Here is a 15,435-nt window from a genome sequence, read left to right on the forward strand (position 1 = left end):
ATAATAAAAAATGCGGTAAATAGCCCTGTTCGACAACTGTAGTAATCCATATTATGTCAAGTCTTTTAATTAATAAAAATAAAGTGCATTGAATTAGAAGGTGTGTCCAAACTTTTGACTGGTAGTGTTCCTTATACTGTCTTCCTCCTTTTGATCCATCCATGCTTCTCTCCACAGTTCAGACGCTTCCATCGAGAGATCATTTCTGAACTGGACAGGAAGACAGATATGGATGTGAAATACATGACGGTGAGTATGATGTTAACTCTACAGGGAACCTAGAAATTGAGTTTTCTGCCAGCAATAGACAATGACGATCATACAAGTCCTGCACCCCAGAGACCTTGTCTCTGAATCATAATTCATCTTTGTACACGACACACACTGCTGGTGGTGACTCTTAAGTCGAGCCACAAGAACAATCTCTGTAGTACAAGTCTCTACCTGCCAAGCACTTCACACTCTGAGTGGAGGCAGTGATCGAGTCTTCTGTCCATCCTTAGGCCACATTTAAGAAGTATCAGACGGAGCACAAGATGAAGCAGGATTCTCTGGAGAGGTCTCAGGCTGACCTGAAAAAGCTGAGAAGGAAGAGTCAAGGAAAGAACGCACTGAAGTATGAGAGCAAAGAGAATGAGGTGAGCAAGTTCAAAAAGTCATGCCATATTTCAAGTCTCTCAAATAGAGGCAACTGTTTGTGTTTATGAAGGAAGAACAGTGATTAGACTTTGTTTATGAAATCCACGGATACACCCTAGAGCACAACCATACCTGCAGATGCTTGTGCATGTGCGCGCGCGCACACTTATTTGGCTCGTAAATGTCTCAGACAGTGCAGCAGTTAACAATGAATTCAATTACCAACGTAGTTCAAATGCAAAATGGTTCCAACTGTTCTTTTTAAAGTCAACAAAATGTCACGCTAACTGGAAATCATCAGCTATCAGCAAACGAAGAGGGTCATCTACAAAGAGCAAGTGCTTCTCTGTATCTGTCTCCACATAACTATGCAACTCCAGTGAATTTTTCTACATTCTATACATTCTGTGCACTGTATTTTGACCCTCTCTGATAAAGAACACCTCGGTCTGCCCTGCAAAGGTTATAATAAGACATTCTCCTTTCCAGCCCAGACATGAAGCACTGGCTGAGTCCTCTCTAAGGCTAAATTCGCACTACTACAATGAAGTAACACGCATCCAATTTCCTGCCTTAATGTGACAAAGGATCAGCTTTTTTTGCAGGAGTGGTGTGAACATAAAAATCTGACCTTTTCAAATCAGACCTGGAAGGGCTTTCATGTACAGTCCTAGATTAGATACATGTCCAGTATGGTGCCTCGTGACATGAATGAGAGCGTCAGATTGAAATTCGTGTCACTTCCACCCCCCCAACATGCAAATTACCCATGACTTTTGCTGTCATCACCTGGTGTTGGTAGCATGACAAAACAACCAGGGAGCACAGCAACACTGGTGTCTATTGAGGTATTTCACTCACGTGACCAAGTCATGTGATGCTGCCATTTTGGACGGCACGGCTCGAATCAGTTTGAATGCGAGGAAGGCGACAAACGAAAAACATAAAAGAAAAAGGAGCGAGATGCAGAAAACACCTTCACTATCCAGCGACGTAGGGCATTTACAGGGCGAGCAGAGGGAGAGGCATTTGCAAAAATTGAGGTTGGCAGGCTTAGAGAATGACATTTACCTACTTCCACCAGGATTGTTCACTGACAGCTAAGATTTGTTCACATTTTCATTTACTTTCGGTCCTCAGGATAAACAAAATGTTATTAAATGTCATTGAAATAACTTCTTAGTCTGTTGAGACATGGCCCGTTATAAGTTTTTCCTTTACTGTATTTACTAGTTTACTGAGCGCGCTCCGGGGCTGGCTGGCGCTAGCTAGCTAGCGCTCCGGGGCTGGCTGGCGCTAGCTAGCTAGCGCTCCGGGGCTGGCTGGCGCTAGCTAGCTAGCGCTCCGGGGCTGGCTGGCGCTAGCTAGCTAGCGCTCCGGGGCTGGCTGGCGCTAGCTAGCTAGCGCTCCGGGGCTGGCTGGCGCTAGCTAGCTAGCGCTCCGGGGCTGGCTGGCGCTAGCTAGCTAGCGCTCCGGGGCTGGCTGGCGCTAGCTAGCTAGCGCTCCGGGGCTGGCTGGCGCTAGCTAGCTAGCGCTCCGGGGCTGGCTGGCGCTAGCTAGCTAGCGCTCCGGGGCTGGCTGGCTCAGTAAACTAGTAAATCCAGTAAAGGAAAAACTTGAGACTGAAAGGTTTTAACAGTCATCCAAATGACTGAACGTAAACATTGCTACAGTAACATACTAGCTACTGTTGTTGACATTAGCTAGCTTGCCGTCCAAAATGGCGGACACCGGGGCGTCACGTGACCCTGTGACGTCAGGTGAAATACCTCAATATTCAGTGGAAGGATGGGGTAATTGGAGATTTTATTTCAAATCTGGGGAATCAAGCAAAACAGGAAGGAACCTACTGAAACTGAGTCGTGTTTGAAGCAATTGCCCAAGAAATCTGTGCAAGCATGTGAGGCATTTTAGGGGATGCGTGTTCACGTTAAAGACAGATTATGGATCACTTGCAGTTACAAAGATGAAGCATTTGAAATGAATAGATCCAGTCTGAGCAAAAATCAGAATTGTGCAAAGAAGCTTGTAATGTGAATAAAGCACAATGTTTTTGACATGCAGTTGTTTTATGGTTGATCCTTGAGTGTTCAATAATAGTACTCAGGTAGGCTGTGGCATTAAATGATGCTAAACTGGTACTTAAAGGGCCCAAAGTGTGCCAAGAAAATATCTCCCACACCATTACACCACCACCAGCCTGCATCATTTAAACAAGGCAGGATGGATCTATGCTTTCATGTTCTCATCTCATCTCATTATCTCTAGCCGCTTTATCCTGTTCTACAGGGTCGCAGGCAAGCTGGAGCCTATCCCAGCTGACTATGGGCGAAAGGCGGGGTACACCCTGGACAAGTCGCCAGGTCATCACAGGGCTGACACATAGACACAGACAACCATTCACATTCACGCCTACGGTCAATTTAGAGTCACCAGTTAACCTAACCTGCATGTCTTTGGACTGTGGGGGAAACCGGAGCACCCGGAGGAAACCCACGCGGACACGGGGAGAACATGCAAACTCCACACAGAAAGGCCCTCGCCGGCCCCGGGGCTCGAACCCAGGACCTTCTTGCTGTGAGGCGACAGCGCTAACCACTACACCACCATGCCGCCCTGCTTTCATGTTGTTTACACCATATTCTGACCCTACCATCTGAATGTCACAGCAGAAATGGAGACTCATCAGACCCTTCAGACCAGGCAATGTTTCTCTAATCTTCTACTGTGCAGTTTTGGTGAGCCTGTGCGAATAGTAGCCTCAGTTTCCTGTTCTTAGCTGACTGGAGTGGCACCCGGTATGGTCTTCTGCTGCTGTAGCCCATCTGCTCCAAGATTTGACATGTTGTGTGTTCAGAAATGGTCTTCATACCTTGGTTGTAATGAGTGGTTATTTGAGTGACTGTTGCCTTTCTATCATCTCAAACCTATTTGATCATTCTCCTCTGACCTTTTAACATCATTTTTGCCCAGAGAACTGCCACTCACTGGATATTTTCTCTTTTTCGGACCATTCTGTATAAACCCTAGAGATGGTTGTGTATGAAAATCCCAGTAGATCAGCAGTTTATGAAATACTCCGACCAGCCCGTCTGACACCAACGACCATGCCATGTTCAAAGTCACTTAAATCACCTTTCTTCCCCATTCTGATGCTCGGTTTGAACTTCAGCGGGTCGTCGTGACCATGTCTACAACCCCGATTCCAAAAAAGTTGGGACAAAGTACAAATTGTAAATAAAAACGGAATGCAATAATTTACAAATCTCAAAAGCTGATATTGTATTCACAGTAGAACATAGACAACATATCAAATGTCAAAAGTGAGACATTTTGAAATTTCATGCCAAATATTGGTTCATTTTGAAATTTCATGACAGCAACACATCTCAAAGTTGGGACAGGGGCAATAAGAGGCTGGAAAAGTTAAAGGTACAAAAAAGGAACAGCTGGAGGACCAAATTGCAACTCATTAGGTGAATTGGCAATAGGTCATTAACATGACTGGGTATAAAAAGAGCATCTTGGAGTGGCAGCGGCTCTCAGAAGTAAAGATGGGAAGAGGATCACCAACCCCCCTAATTCTGCGCCGACAAATAGTGGAGCAATATCAGAAAGGAGTTCGACAGTGTAAAATTGCAGAGTTTGAACATATCATCATCTACAGTGCATAATATCATCAAAAGATTCAGAGAATCTGGAAGAATCTCTGTGCATAAGAGTAAAGGCCGGAAAACCATACTGGGTGCCCGTGATCTTCGGGCCCTTAGACGGCACTGCATCACATACAGGCATGCTTCTGTATTGGAAATTACAAAATGGGCTCAGGAATATTTCCAGAGAACATTATCTGTGAACACAATTCACCGTGCCATCTGCCGTTGGCAGCTAAAACTCTATAGTTCAAAGAAGAAGCCGTATCTAAACATGATCCAGAAGCGCAGACGTCTTCTCTGGGCCAAGGCTCATTTAAAATGGACTGTGGCAAAGTGGAAAACTGTTCTGTGGTCAGACGAATCAAAATTTGAAGTTCTTTATAGAAATCAGGGATGCCGTGTCATTCGGACTAAAGAGGAGAAGGACGACCCAAGTTGTTATCAGCACTCAGTTTAGAAGCCTGCATCTCTGATGGTATGGGGTTGCATTAGTGCGTGTGGCATGGGCAGCTTACACATCTGGAAAGACACCATCAATGCTGAAAGGTATATCCAGGTTCTAGAGCAACATATGCTCCCATCCAGACGACGTCTCTTTCAGGGAAGACCTTGCATTTTCCAGCATGACAATGCCAAACCACATACTGCATCAATTACAGCATCATGGCTGCGTAGAAGAAGGGTCCGGGTACTGAACTGGCCAGCCTGGAGTCCAGATCTTTCACCCATAGAAAACATTTGGCGCATCATAAAACGGAAGATACAACAAAAAAGACCTAAGACAGTTGAGCAACTAGAATCCTACATTAGACAAGAATGGGTTAACATTCCTATCCCTAAACTTGAGCAACTTGTCTCCTCAGTCCCCAGACGTTTACAGACTGTTGTAAAGAGAAAAGGGGATGTCTCACAGTGGTAAACATGGCCTTGTCCCAACTTTTTTGAGATGTGGTGTTGTCATGAAATTTAAAATCACCTAATTTTTCTCTTTAAATGATACATTTTCTCAGTTTAAACATTTGATATGTCATCTATGTTCTATTCTGAATAAAATATGGAATTTTGAAACTTCCACATCATTGCATTCTGTTTTTATTTACAATTTGTACTTTGTCCCAACTTTTTTGGAATCGGGGTTGTACATGCCTAAATACATTGAGTTATTGCCATGTGATTGGTTGATTAGATATTTGCGTTAACGAGCAGTTGAACAGGTGAACCTAATAAAGTGGCCAGTGAGTGCAATTTTTAATGCTTGGTGTTTGGGGAGGTTTTATTTTTCAAGGTCAGATTATCATGCATTTTTCCATGAGATCAGAGAATTTGTATGAAAAATGAAGAAATTCTTCATTTATTAATTTCCAAAATAAGTTCATGTTGAATTAATTTGTACAGTAACATGCAAAGATGGTGATTTGGAACATCAGCGCTTTTTCTTTCTCATCCATCCATCCATCCATCCATCCATCCATATAGATAGATCTACAACATGCAGTTTAGTTTAGGAAAATGAAAAAAGAATCACTTAATCTAGAATTGTGTGTGTGTGTCTCTCTCTCTCACTGTGTCTGATGTTACTGCTGATTCTCTTCCCAGGTGAAATTTACGTGTCCATAGCAACAGGCTTCAACATTTTTCAGTATCACAGAGGGTCTCTGGTGATAAACGTGAAGCTCTTTGTGTAAGACTTTCCCACCTGTCCTTTATATAAGCAGGCTGTGTCTCTCATGTCCCCATCAGAGATACGCCGAGCTCTCCGAGAGAGCAGGCACTACAAATCCCCCCCCCAATAAAGAACAGCAGAACAGGCTGGTGTGGAAATTGCATGGCTCTTACTGTGATGTTTAGGAGAATACAGAGTAGATATTAGCACAGACCTAGCTGTTCTGTCATTGATGGTGTGGGTGTGTATGATTATGTGCATATGTGATCACATGCTCAGGCACCCCGTGAAATACACTGTTTGTTTGGCATTGTTGTGTTTGCACAGGGATGAGATATAGCTTGCTGGATGTTCTGCCATTTAAAGGAAGCACGCACACGTGTGTGTGTGTGTACCGTATATATAAAAAAGGGAAGCAGTGGGACCGCTGACCATCGCCCAGGTCCTTCCTGTGCCACTGAATCTAATTGGTTTTGTTTTGGTTTTTTGAAGACATTTATGTATACTACCTGAGCCTCAAAAACAATATAATGAAGTGCCTTTTTAGAGAACGCATATATTTTGATAAGAGCGAACACTGAACATGTCGAATGCATAGCCTGTGATGATGGGTTTGTGGTTTGTATTTTAACTAGCTATAAACAGGAACCTTTTGAATAGCACAACCAGCCTTTGTCTTGTGGTGATCTGTTATGCGTCAGAGGGATTTTTACCCAAGACTGGAAACTACTTCACATGTCTTGTGGAGACTTGAAATATAGTTGAGTCATATTGCATGATGATGCCTCATCAGTCTACAAGTTGGGCAGGAGAAAATGAGACCGAGGGAAAGAGAAGGAAGAGAAAGCTTGACTCATTAAAACGTTAATACTGGGGAGTGGTGGGGAATGGCTGTATGTAATTTTACCATGACGAATAATCCTCGTATTATTTGCCAAGATAGCAGTGTTGACTGTAGTCGGTTAGTCAGCGATATGTACACTCCCCGTCATTCTCTGCGTTTTATAAATCAGGGTAGGTCTGTGTGAAGAACACACGTTCATAAGATGCTTTTGATTGAGCACCCATAACCATGTGTCATCATTAAACTTGTGGAAATTTTAGCAGTATACAGTATTTATGCTCTTCTGTTTGTCCAAACACTTGTCTTACAATGATGTATATAAACTGTTCTACAGCCTCTTAGCCCTGGATGTTAATGAATCTTATCAGTCCCCTTTATTAATAAATCTTTTTGAAAGTGGAACTGCACTCTGGACAAAATAAAAACCTCCAGTCTGTCCCCCATCCTTGTCTCGTTCCACTGCCACCTTTCCTGACTTAAGATAACAGCGACTTAAAATTCAGTATTCTTTTCCATTAAAAAGGCTAGAAGTAGAGATGATGCTATTGGTCTCTTTGTGGGTGACAATGAATAGGCCTCATGTGGGCCATTTTTTTTTCCTTCCCATTTTTTTTGTTCACAATGGCTTGTTTTCAGTGAAAGCCAAAAAAGCACACTTGGCTTGTGAGACAGCCGATAAGCATTATCTTTTTCCTCAACAGTGTTTGGAGACCCTCACGCACCGCCAGATGGACATGCAGAAGTTTATTGCAGATGGTTGTAAGGAAGCTTTGCTTGAGGAGAAGAGGAGGTTCTGTTTCCTGGTGGACAAACATTGTACTTTCTCCTACCAGTTATCAGCTTTTCATGAAAAGGTTAATTATACTAAGCATTTAACATCTTGTTTCTATTGGATCAAGTCGATCTTTATTTTGTAAAGCTGTATCTAGAGGTAGTTTTTCAGTTTACATCCTGTATATTTTTGGAATGACAAAGTAAAATGTTAGTCTACAAAGACGATTTCCAGATTTACAAAAAAAAAAAAGAAATATTGATGTATCCTTCAACAAGACAATCATGTAACATAAGGCAAGAAGTCTTGCCATGATATTTTCAGTCTCCAGAATAAAAGAAAGCAAAATAAATTATATCAGATATTTAAAATGAATTTTTGTAGCTGAGAGGATCATGGTGAAAGGCAAATGATTTGAATACTATCATTTAGTTTTTTTTTCACTGTTAGTTTCCTCATGTGCTATGCACCACAGATTCCCACCCATGGTCCTGGGATGCTCCATCTTGCACATTTTAGTGTTTTTTTTTCCCTTCTCTGAATCCACCCGGTTCAACTAATCAGCTGATTAGCAGCCCTTCCTTAGTTGAAGTGGGTGTGTTAGAGCAGGGAAGACACTAAAGCATACAGGACAGGGGGTACTCCAGACCCAGGGTTGGAAGACTGTACTGTGTACCGTATATTACATTCAGAAGACAGTCGATTCCAGATTGCGTTTTTCATGAGAGAAGTGGTTTGTTATTGAAGATATGAGAGAATTATTACCCCTGAATCTTTCATTTAATATGTTGTCGGTAGTTTTTAATTAACTGGTATACTGTGTTCTCACTTTAAAGGCAAAGGATATACTAACAGACCAGATACCTAACTGGCAAGACAAATGTACTGATCTTACCAACGTTCCAAATAGTGTGATGTCACTGATAGAAGGCCTGCGCACCCCAGTGTCCGTAACCCCTCAGGCCTCTCCAGCTGTAACGCGTCACAGCAGGGTAGGTGCTTCACAGTCTGAAAACAAAAAATGACACGTACAAAAGAGATTTTATTTTAATCTACACTACCGTTCAAAAGTTTGGGGTCACCCAGACAATTTTGTGTTTTCCATGAAAAGTCACACTTTTATTTACCACCATAAGTTGTAAAATGCATAGAAAATATAGTCAAGACATTTTCTGGCCATTTTGAGCATTTAATCGACCCCACAAACGTGATGCTCCAGAAACTCAATCTGCTCAAAGGAAGGTCAGTTTTATAGCTTCTCTAAAGAGCTAAACTGTTTTCAGCTGTGCTAACATGATTGTACAAGGGTTTTCTAATCATCCATTAGCCTTCTGAGGCAATGAGCAAACACATTGTACCACTAGAACACTGGAGTGATAGTTGCTGGAAATGGGCCTCTATACACCTATGGAGATATTGCACCAAAAACCAGACATTTGCAGCTAGAATAGTCATTTACCACATTAGCAATGTATAGAGTGCATTTCTGATTAGTTTAAAGTGATCTTCATTGAAAAGAACAGTGCTTTTCTTTCAAAAATAAGGACATTTCAAAGTGACCCCAAACTTTTGAACGGTAGTGTATGTATTTCCCAAGGTTAGACCCATGTCATACCATCAGGATAATTCACAGAATGTGAACAGGGAATATGAATATTGGATGAAGGTATTGTAATACGTGTCGATGCCACAGCATTCATTCCTTTCTTGTTCATTCAAGTTTTAATCATGCTTCTGAATAACACCTTTATCATTTCACAGAACAACTCTGATGCAATGATTCCGCCTCCTGCACCCCCACTAAAGGCTCAAACGAGTCCACTGGTGACCATGTTCAACCAAGACACACCAAAGCAAGAGAACGTGACCGGTAAGGTGCAGTCTAACAAATCATACTTCACCGATTTTATTCTATATGCAAACACCTGGATGTAATTTAAGAGCTCTAACTCTTGAATTATAAGTCTGTAACTACCTCCAGCTTTACAGTTTCATGTTACATAAAATTGGTAAAAACACTTCATGCCAGATGGATCAGGATCATCACAGTATTTCATGTCCCCTCTTAATTGGCAGATAATGGTAATGATGGGAGTCAAATGGTCAGGTCTATTTCGATGGCTACAGGGCTGAACCATATGACCCGGAGGCCACGCGTCAGGACTATCTTCCCCCACAAATCTGACAATAACGCCACCCTACTGAGCTTTGATGAGGGTGACTTCATCATCCTGCTCATTCCTGATGAGAGAGACGGCTGGCTTTATGGAGAATTGGAGAAGACCAAACAGTAAGGCACCATACGAATTCACTTTGTTGAACTACATTTGGTATTGTTTGTTTGCATTTTGTATAAAGTTATAAAGTCAGAATTATCGATGATTTATGAATTAGGAAATATATAAAATAAACTAATATAAGGAAAATAAATTGAATAGCTTTATTGTAACACATTTTTTTCATATGGTCCAAGTGGTGCATTTAATACGAGGCACGTTATGTAATTCTGGCTGTATGAACCCCTGATAACCACCAAGGGCTGTGTGTAACAAAATTACAGCGATTCGTGACACATTATAATAAATACTGCCGTGATGCAGCAGCAATCATTCCCTAGAACGTGCTTGTCAAGGTGACACAGGTCCCAAATTACAAGGGAAAACTGGCTACTCTCCAAGGTTTATATAACTAAAGTTATGCATGTAGCCACTCTTGGATGCCAAGGCTGTCTTTAACACTTGGATAAAGTATATTAACAATGTCATGAGGAACAGGACTCCCCTTAGGACTTTAAAAGTGCTCAGAGGTGATCACCATGCTTACACCACTGAGGGACACCTTGTAGAATTTGGAAAAAGTGCATGTTAATGCCAAGGAAAGGACATGCTGAATAAAGCCCATGAGGATGAAATGATCCTTGTAGAGGGTTGCAGTAGGGAATTGGGGGTCCATCGAACAGGTAGGTCAGCAGCAGTTGATGGCAGAAACATTTTGAGAGCTGTGAAGAAAAAAACCCAAAATCAGTCATGGACATTGCCAACAACCTCCACAGGGCAGGGATGACAGTATCACAATCCACCGATTGAAAAAGAACAGAAATATAGAGGCCGTACCATAAGATGCAAACCACTGATCAGCAGTATGAGTCAGAAGGGAATTTGCAAAGAAATATGGAGATGAACAAATGTTCTGGAACCAAGATTAACCTCTATCAAAGTGATGGAAAGGCCAGAGTATGGAGAAAGAAAGGATCTGCTCATGAGCCAAAACATGTGAGCTCAATTGGTCAAACACGATAGAGCTAGTGTCATGGCTTGGGCCCACATAGCTGCTACTGGATCAGGCTCACTAAGCTTTATTGATGTAACTCATGATGATATCAGCAGAATGAATTCAGAAGTCTACAGAAACATTGTCTGCCAATTTGGAGAAATGTATCCAGTCTAATTGGGAGGAACTTTATCATGCAGCAAGTTAATGACCTAAAAGCTACGGCCAACGCAGCAAAGGACTTCATCAGAGGAAAAAGTGGAAGGTTTCAGACTGGACAAGTCATTCTTGACCTTAACACAATTAAGCATGCATTTCACCTCCTGAAGAGGAGACTGAAGGGAGAGGAAACCCCCCCCCCCCCCCCCAAAAAAAAAAAAAAAACTGAAAGAAACTGTAGTACAAGCCTGAGAAACCATAACAAAAGAAGACTGCAATAGTTTGGTGATGTCATTGGATGCTTATTGTAAGAAAGGAATACACAACCAAATATTTAAGTTATTCCACGAAATCGAGTCGTACATGAGCTGATAACCGACAAGTTGCATAACGCTGGGTTGGCTATAAGCCATGTATGATGAGATTGAGTGAGTGGAATAACTGTTTTATTCTATCCACGTTCACTGGATTTTATTTCTTGCAAATTCGATAAATAAAAACTTGATCCACAACGTCTGACAAAATGATTTCCGCTTTGAGTATAAAGAAACCGTAGCCTGGCAAGCCAGACTAAATGTGAATATTTAGTCTGGCCTCGATCCGTAGACATTTCCGAAGCGGATAGGAGGAACAAACCGCTGTCTTTCAAACTGTCTCTGTGCGTATAGGCCAACGCTCTGACCAATCAGCGCAACAGTGACTGTGACGTAGTCAGAGCGACAGAAAGCAGTGGGGGAGGCCTTGAAATTAAATAAATTTTCAAAATGCGTATTAATTAATAAACAGGTTCTAGATATTAAGAAGTTTGGAGATAATGACCACAAGTTTGGAGTCTGTACCACATACACATTTTTTTCCAAGTGTTTTTCAAGGTTTTGCTTAAACTGTTTTTGAGAGTTGTTATTTAGTGGTGTTTGGTGAAATAATTTCCCTTAAATTTAAAATAACGGGAAAATAAGAAACAATCAAAAAGTAATGTTTCAAAGCTGTTTATTAATTCTTCGTACTGCACAAACTAGCCCCATCCTTTTGGCTACGAGCGGAGCCAGCTGGTAGATCAGACTTTTGCCATAGCCGGTCAGCAAAACAGCGAAAACGTCCTTCTTGAAAAGGAATGAGCGGAGAGCCTCTTCCTGCTCATGTTTCAACGAAAACTCCAAGTCTAATTCTTCTAAAACTGATTCCAAAGCAGAGTCAAACGCGCGCTGTTCACTAGCCCGAAGCCATCTTTCCTCCTGTGCTTTATCCAGCGTCGCGCAGCTTTGTCGTCACTCCTGCAAAAGCCCGCCCAAAGAATCCAAACAAAAACCTTGCATTGTGATTGGCGGGCACGATTTGATGCCCGGGGTGTTTTTGTTTATATGGTGCGAGGCTAGACCCATTCGCTAGGCAAAAAATATTTTTGGCCGCTAGGCGGTTGGGTCTAGTTCTATTTCGTTTCTACTGACCGCCAGAGGCGGTGCTTTCAGCACATGGATATCCATCACACGAACGTGCAGGTCGAGTAATAGTAACAACAAAGTCACGTGTGACCTGGGTGACGTCACCCCGTGACCCCGGCATAAAAGACCGGTAAACCCAGGAAGTGACCTCTTACATCTTCTCGCGTTTGCAGGTTGCGAGTTGGGTTGAAATTTGGACAAAGCGCTGAGGTAGTTTCGTTACCCGTAGGGTTGGGGCTGTGCTTATGCACCCTCCAAGAAACTGCGCTAAGTCCACCAACTCTTGTTATATTCGTATTGATTTATTACTCCGTAAGCTGAGCGCTCTCGCTCGGTGGAGTTAGCTGATTAGCCCTCCGGGGCGGTGTCCTCACCGCTGGAGGCCGGCTTGTTTTCGCTTCAGGTAAGCGGGTTTCATTATTTAAATTAAAGCGGCGTTCCTCTCGCCGCTGTTTATCAGTTCTGCGGCGCTCGGCGCCTACCCTTGTTAATATTATTAACCACCTTGTTTTGTGTAGCCTCGCCACCGGCCTGTTCACAGGCCGGCTGTCTTGTGTGTTGTATTCGTATTGATTTATTACTCCGTTAAGCTGAGCGCTCTCGCTCGGTGGAGTTAGCTGATTAGCCCTCCGGGGCGGTGTCCTCACCGCTGGAGGCCGGCTTGTCTTCATTCAGGTAAGCGGTTTTCATTCATTTAATTTAAAGCGGTGTTTCTCGCCGCTGTTTATCAGTTCTGTGGCGCACTGCGCCTATCTTTGTTAATATTATTAACCGCCTTATTTTGTGTAGCCTTGTCTCCGGCCTGCTCACAGGCCGGCGGTCTTGTGTTGTATTGTTTGTTACTCCGTTAAGCTGAGCGCTCTCGCTCGGTGGAGTTAGCTGATTAGTCCTCCGGGGCGGTGTCCTCACCGCTGGAGGCCGGCTTGTCCTCATTCAGGTAAGCGGTTTTCATTTATTTAATTTAAAGCGGTGTTCCTCGCCGCTGTTTATCAGTTCTGTGGCGCACTGCGCCTATCTTTGTTAATATTATTAACCGCCTTATTTTGTGTAGCCTTGTCTCCGGCCTGCTCACAGGCCGGCGGTCTTGTGTGTTGTATTCGTATTGTTACTCCGTTAAGCTGAGCGCTCTCGCTCGGTGGAGTTAGCTGACTAGCCCTCCGGGGCGGTGTCCTCGCCGCTGGAGGCTGGCTTGTTGTCGCCCAGGTAAGCGGTTTTCATTCATCTAAATTAAAACGGTGTTTCTCGCCGCTGCTTATCAGTGCTGTGGCGCACGGCGCCTATCCTTGTTAATATTCCCGACCACGGGTGTGTTCGCCCGGTCGTTTTTCATTACCGCCTGATTGTTTATTTTGGGCTGCTTACTTGGGGTGTTCTCGCCCTATTTTTTAAGTTCCCTTCTGCCAGCCAGGCGTCATGGACCTCTCTCTCGCTGCGCCAACTGCCGGTCCCCCTCGAACCGGAGGACGGCCACCGCGAGTGCCCCTCATGCCTGGGTATTGATCACCTGCGGCAGGGGCTGACGGACATGGCCTGCGCAGACTGCATGTGCCTGAGCGTGGCTGCGCGGACCGCCGGGCTGGCTCGGCTGGATTCTCCGTCTGACATCCCCCGGGCCTCGGGGGGACAGGACACGGTGTCGGCTGCAGCAGCGGGGCCCAGCAAGCGCCGTGGGTTCCCCCACACGTCTTCGCTTTTAAGGCGAAAAAGAAGCGCTCGGGCGATTTGGCTCAGAAGGTGGAGGTGATGTCCACCGAGCTGGAGGAGATGAAGGCCCTGCTGGCGAATCTTCAGCCTCCGCCACAGGGGGCAGTGTTCCCGCTGCAGGGCCCTGGCGGCAATGCAGGACACCCCTACCTATGGTCCGGCCTGCTCACGGGCCGGCTGTCTTGTGTTATATTCGTATTGTTTGTTACTCCGTTAAGCTGAGTGCTCTCACTCGGTGGAGTTAGCTGACTAGCCCTCCGAGGCGTGTCCTCGCTGCTGGAGGCCGGTTTGTTATCGCTCAGGTAAGCGGTCTTCATTCATTTAAATTAAAGCGGTGTTTCTCGCCGCTGTTTATCAGTTCTGTAGCGCACGGCGCCATCCTTGTTAATATTCCCGACCACGGGTGTGTTCGCCCGGTCGTTTATTTTTTATTTCCGCCTGATAGTTTATTTTGGGCTACTTACTTGGAGCGTTCTCGCCCTATTTAAGTTCCCTTCTGCCAGCCAGGTGTCATGGACCCCCAGACGCTGGAGGGGACGAGCGCGGCATCACGGGAGCTGTGTGACGCGGCTCCAGGCCTTTGCCTACTCGTCGCGGGAACTGGGCCGGCTGATGTCGTATCTCACCCTCGGCCGCCAGCAGATATGGCGGGCACAGTCCCCTCTGGCCGAGCCCGACCGGCGTGTGCTGCACTCTCTCCCTGTTGTCCCCGGGGAGCCGTTTGGCGAAGCCACTCAGCAAGCCCTGGATCGGAGTGCCCAGGTCATCTAGGCGTAACAGCAGTTCGCTGGCCCCCGCCAGGCCCACCACCATGGCAATGCTGCCCAGTCCTTCAGGGGGCCCACACCGACTCTGTCTCGGCCACGCACCCGCCAGGAGACCAGACGGGTTGATGACTTTCGCCACCCCACCACCTCCCGGACCCGCGGTGCCGCCCCCTACACCCAGTCCACTCCTTGTCGCCCCCATGGTGACCGACGGGGGCGCTCTGGACGGCGCTGACATCAGCGCGCCGGCGGTCGGCCGCTTTTCCAGCGAACAGCTCCAAAGCTGGAGAGCGTTGACCCCTGGGTGCTGGTGACCCTCACCGAGGGTTACCGCATCCAGTTCTGCCGCCGTCCACCACGTTTCATGGGGTCAAACACCACCGTGAGCCATCCGGGGAAGTCCCTCGTCCCCCGGCAGGAAATCGCCACCCTCCTGGAGAAAGGAGCAGTCTCTCCCGTCGACAGGCAGAGACAGCAAGGTGGGTTCTACTCCAGGTATTTTCTGGTTCCGAAGGACGG

At 45.0% G+C, this 15,435-nt stretch overlaps 1 protein-coding gene across 1 annotated transcript in view; it reads left to right on the forward strand.

Moving 5' to 3' along the window:
• baiap2l1b (BAR/IMD domain containing adaptor protein 2 like 1b) overlaps positions 1–15,435 on the forward strand; it is an 82,646-nt gene that overhangs the window by 42,643 nt on the left and 24,568 nt on the right. The window contains exons 5-10 of the mRNA XM_060901737.1: positions 178–249; positions 504–638; positions 7,504–7,656; positions 8,411–8,566; positions 9,336–9,444; positions 9,651–9,864. Of these exons, the coding sequence (XP_060757720.1) occupies positions 178–249; positions 504–638; positions 7,504–7,656; positions 8,411–8,566; positions 9,336–9,444; positions 9,651–9,864 (839 nt within the window). The remainder of the gene's footprint in view (positions 1–177; positions 250–503; positions 639–7,503; positions 7,657–8,410; positions 8,567–9,335; positions 9,445–9,650; positions 9,865–15,435) is intronic.

Source organism: Neoarius graeffei, chromosome 20 (genome assembly GCF_027579695.1).
Source record: "Neoarius graeffei isolate fNeoGra1 chromosome 20, fNeoGra1.pri, whole genome shotgun sequence".
Lineage (NCBI taxonomy): Eukaryota > Metazoa > Chordata > Actinopteri > Siluriformes > Ariidae > Neoarius > Neoarius graeffei.